Source organism: Brassica oleracea, chromosome C9, assembly GCF_000695525.1.
Source record: "Brassica oleracea var. oleracea cultivar TO1000 chromosome C9, BOL, whole genome shotgun sequence".
NCBI classification, from domain to species: Eukaryota; Viridiplantae; Streptophyta; class Magnoliopsida; order Brassicales; family Brassicaceae; genus Brassica; species Brassica oleracea.
In genome coordinates this window covers 12,134,930-12,140,339 of record NC_027756.1, presented here as the reverse complement: position 1 = coordinate 12,140,339, position 5,410 = coordinate 12,134,930, and the positions used below count along the sequence as shown (strand labels likewise).

The 5,410-nt window shown below is 30.6% G+C and overlaps 1 protein-coding gene across 1 annotated transcript in view; it reads left to right on the top strand.

Moving 5' to 3' along the window:
- Positions 1 to 735: 735 nt before the first annotated feature.
- Positions 736 to 5,410, top strand: part of LOC106313492 (homeobox protein HD1-like) — a 6,795-nt gene continuing 2,120 nt past the window's right edge. Inside the window, exons 1-2 of the mRNA XM_013751302.1 lie at positions 736 to 1,170; positions 2,042 to 2,162. Coding sequence (XP_013606756.1) covers positions 880 to 1,170; positions 2,042 to 2,162 — 412 coding nt within the window. The 5' untranslated portion in view covers positions 736 to 879. The remainder of the gene's footprint in view (positions 1,171 to 2,041; positions 2,163 to 5,410) is intronic.

Genomic DNA, 5,410 nt, shown 5'->3' with positions numbered 1-5,410 from the left:
GATCCAAAATATCCGAACCCGAACCCGACTCGGAGTGTAGAAATACCCGAACGGGTTCTATACCTTTATACTGAAATATCTGATACAAACCCGAACGTGTATCCGAACGCCCACGTCTATATCAGATATATGATCATTTGTATCTTGCTTGAACTAAAAAAAAAGTTAAACGGTTGATCACAAATTTTTTAATGTGGGACTCTTATCATTTTTAGTAATTTATAGTCGTTTTTAAAAATTCAAAATATAACATATAAGAAAAAATCTAATTGTTTTTATTATATGATTAATGTGATTGTTAAATTTCCTTTAATAATATAAAATTAAACAAAAAAGAGAGAGGTTAGAAATTTTTTTATCAAATATGTATTATTCATAATCATTAATTGTCATATATATGTTAGCCATATTAGGTAATTCCGTAGTTTTTATTTAAGGAAAGAAAAAAATATTTTTTTGTACACTATTAATTAATTTGATAGTTAGTTTAATAAAAAACATAGTATATGTTTATATGAATCAATTTATTTTTCTAACAATTCTAAAAATCATTCTCGTGATGACATATGGCTACGAAAACATGTTGTAATGCTCCATGATTAATATAGAGGGGATATTCATATTCATAATCAAAAAATACATGAGTTTCGGTTAGGAACGTCTTTAATTTTTTTTTAAAAATATATGTTAATATAAATAAAAAATAAAGGGCAAGAAATCACGACAACTTTATATACGTTGATTTCTTCCGATCATTATCTCTGTCTCTCTCTCTCTCTCTCTCTTCCGTCTGTGACTCTGTGAGCTAATCGTATACACAAAATCGGGTTCAGGAACTAAGGTTTTCAGGACAAACTAGCTCAGACCTCGATCAAGAATATGGAAGAAGCTGCGTTAGGTATGATCGGAGCCACAGTAGGTGGAGGAGATGGAGGAGACGCAGTCTTGGTAGCGGAGCAAAATAGACAGATGAAAGGAGAGATAGTGACAAATCCCTTGTACGAGCAATTATTGGCTGCACATGTGGCATGTCTGAGAGTAGCGACTCCGATCGATCAGCTTCCGACAATTGAAGCTCAGCTTTCACACTCTGAACATCTTCTCCGATCTTATGCTTCCACAGCCGTTGGATTCTCGCATCATGATCGTCACGAGCTCGACAATTTCTTGGTACGTCGATTATACTAACTGTTGTAGAAATTAATGTATTGTTTTTTTTTTTTGAGAAAAGAAATAAATGTATTGTTTGATTAACTGTTTTATTTATTACTTGTTTTGGTCTTTGTTTTTGTTTGAAGATTGATATATGATGGACCACCAATGTTTGAAAACATGTTTCAAGAATTTTTTTAATATGTTTTTCAATGATTAGTGGTTTACTTTTATATTATTTAAATGTGAAATTCAATATGTAGACTTTGTTAATTTTCATAGAAATTTTTGTGTCATCATAAAATTTCTTAATGATTGGTAGTGGACTAACTATGAGTGCAGCTATAAATTAATAAATCTTGTGAAATTATATTTTAAAATCGTATTTTATTTGTTTTGTGGATTGTTTTACAAGATCTTTGTGAATTGAATCTGAATGTGTGAATGATGTTATTAAAAGTTAAACTTGCATAGGTCTTTAGCTTTATGTGGTACGATGATTAGGTGCTCAATTCATATCAGAGTAGTGACTCAATGTAAAATATCATTTTTGTAATTAAATTGAAATTGTCTATTTGAGCTTCGATTTCTCAGGTTGGTTGAATCCCGTGATTTCTACTCCATACTAAAATTTGCAACTGCATTAAAGTGGAATTGATATCTCAACTATAGTTTTGGAAGTAATTTGCATATATACACACATATATATATATATATATATATATATATATATATATAAGTAGACTAATGATTCAATATGTGTACTATAGTCTATATACATACATATATATATATATATATATGGAAATGGTTATGAATTGGATGACTGCATTAATATATATGTACACACATTTATGTCGGTATAAATAATAACAAAATTTGGAAACAGGCACAATATGTGATGGTATTGTGTAGCTTCAAAGAACAGCTGCAACAACACGTGAGGGTTCATGCCGTCGAAGCTGTGATGGCTTGCCGTGAAATTGAGAACAACCTCCACTCTCTCACAGGTTCTTCTCCTACATTTTCTATTTATTTCTGTACAATATTAAGAAATTTATCAAATTTTGGAATTTATTTATTTGCATATGGGAAATATTAAGAATGCGAATATAAATTTCACATTTAATCTTAAATCTCTCATATATATATATATATATATATATTATTAGAAACTATATATTCATTTCTACTAGTTTTTCTTTTAATTCAATAAGTTCTCCGCCTAAACCCTTAATTTTTTTGGGGCAGGGACAAGAGCCAGTCCATTTATAATAATTAGTATTATGTTGTATAAATCATGCAAGGTGATACCAAATTCAATAAGATTTAAAATTAATCCCTTGTAGAATAATATTTTTTTAACACTGGTACCACACATATATCATCGTATAATCATTAACTCTGTTATATATGATGATCAACTATCTGCAACATACACGATATAAATAGCTCTACGGATAATGATTCCATGAAATTATCCCAAAACACTTGGATCGACGAATGATTCTACATGTACGGCATCTTTGATGGACAAGTTCTCTCCGCAGCAAACAACTACAACAAACGGCTCTGCCTACAATACTTTGAAACCTCTAAAATTCGAACATCATATATAAATGTAAAAGTATTTAAACCTAAACCAGTAGGCTAAAGTGATTGTTGATCATACCAGATATGAACAACCGGTAGACATTAAACTTATATATAATTAAAATATATGTGTCGGAAGATGATCATGAAGAATATAGCTTTCACAATTAAATAGAAGATATGATTTGTGATTAAATTTATATGATTATTCTAATATATATATACTATTATTTGCGAAGTGATTTTTCACAACGTAGCTCTCACGTTAAAAGTTAGAGCGGTTAATATATTTTATACCTTTAATGAATAAAATATATAAATTAGTCAAAAAATAAAAACGGATTCAAATTCTTTTGATTAGATAATTGATTAAAATTAATAATAATAAAAATTTTCCAAATTCTAAAAATAATAATTTAAAATAAAAAATAATTCTTATATATATTGTTTTTGTTATCCGAAAAATATCTTTTAATAAAAAGTTAAAAATTAAAAAAACAGAAAACACATAACTAAATATTAATCAAGTAATATTATTAATTTAATATAATTGAAAAGATAATGTTAAGTGATTTCTATGATTTATTTATTAATAATGAATATAGTATGTATAATAAAAATAATTTAATAAATCATAATATGTATCTCCTGGTGTGGTTCATAGAGCCAGTATGAATCTGTAGTTGATAAAAAAAAATTCATAATATGTAAAAAATTCAAACGAAAACATAAATAATAATTTATTATTATAATCTTTTAATTAATAATAAATGTGTTAATAAGTAATTATAAAAATTTTAGGTCACGTGCGGACGAAACAGTGTAAATATTCCAAGAGACAACAGCTCCAAGCCTTGGAGATATATGAAAGACGTTAAAATCGTTAGCTTTCTATAGATGATAAAAATAAAGAAAATCATTAAGATTTGAGAGAAGATCTGTGAAAATGTGTTGTATATTTTTTATTGTTTACACCATTATATATAGTAGTTCATACAAGGTGGAGTCAAATGGAAAATTGATTACAAAGATACTCTACATAATGACATGGTCAAACTCATAAAGACTAAAGTTGAATGGATCTTCCATGTGGCTGGATGTAAACCCCCAATGGACTCTAGTCTTGAACTTGTATGGTCTAGGTTTTGGACCATCCACTTCATGATTTATAACACTTTCCTTTGGATGCCATAACCATATAGAGTTTGTAACATGCTAATGTTGCCTCATTAAAACCTCTCCCGGAAAACCCAAAACCCAATGTTGTAAAAAAGGAATCTAGAGAAAAGAAAAAGGGTACAACACACATTACTCCCCCTGATTTGGACATCACTGAAGGTCTTGGAGTCTACGCGTGCCAATCTTGTTGCGTGAATTTCCTGAATGTGCAAGAGGGCAATGATTTGGTGAAGAGGTCGGCTGAGTTTTCACTAGACCGGATCTGAAGGACGTTGACCTCTCCAGCTTTCTGCAACTCATGGGTAAAGAAGAACTTGTGTAGAATATGTTTGGTTCGGTCACCTTTGATATCCTCGTCTTTGAGTTGAGCAATGCAAGCTGCATTATCTTCATATATGATGGTCGGACCCGTTGGCTCGCATATGGACGCATAATATGGTCTTATACCTTTTGTTCATTCTTTTATAACTCATGGTGTCCCCAAGCATATGGACTTTTAGAATTTGAACCTTATAGGTAATGGTCTTTATATCAAATTCAACCAATATGTAATATGGTTGTGGACCATGTTTCACGGATTTTAGTATGGTCATGTTTCATGGGATTTGTCCTCACTCCCCCCCTCATGAACATACTCTAATTCGTGGTGCTTGGGACAATAAAGTCTCTTGTGCATAGATATATTGCACACACGTGAGATCTTATGGGATAACATTTGTGTCATTTTAAATATTTGCATCATAATCCGAATGGCTAAGTATGGTAATGCCATCTAAGTGATAAATTTCGTGGGTTAATCAAACATGATTGCCTGGGCTATTTGCCTAATATCATATTGATCACTAGATCAATAGACAATGTAGTCTCGACCACTTAGGCGATTTTAATTTAGGTACTCTTATTCCCTTTTGTCCATTGTTGGAAACCATTTTTTCTTCTTAATTCAATGGACCTTATAGGGTGAATATAATGCCATTTAGGCAAAGCCTTGGTCGAGCTTCTTTTCCTTTCTTTCAAGGAATGTTCAGTTGAGTTCAATAGTATTTTATAACTGAGCCTGAATGGCAGAGCATGTCGTCCCATTTGTCAAGGGCTTCTTTGAACTCTTTGGAAAAGTGAGTTGGGGTATTAATCCTCAATCATATTTATCTTGGCACAATAAAGGCATATAGATATAGTTTCTTATCAAACAACAGTTTGAATAAGATAATGATCATGAACTCAAAGCAATTCATTTTATTAATGAAGTCGTGTATAAAGCAAAGTATCAAAGCAATTCATGAAACATAAACTCAGGAAACATGAAAATGAGAATGTCAAAAGACAATTATATAATATGGCCTTCACAATGCATGTGTTGCCATATGGCGCTCAACTTTAGCTTCATCAGCTATAGGAGGCCTCATCTCATTATTCTTTAACTCAATGTATATTTTCTGAAGCTTGTCAAATCTGTTGATGGTATCTTTGATTTTCTGCTTTCTTT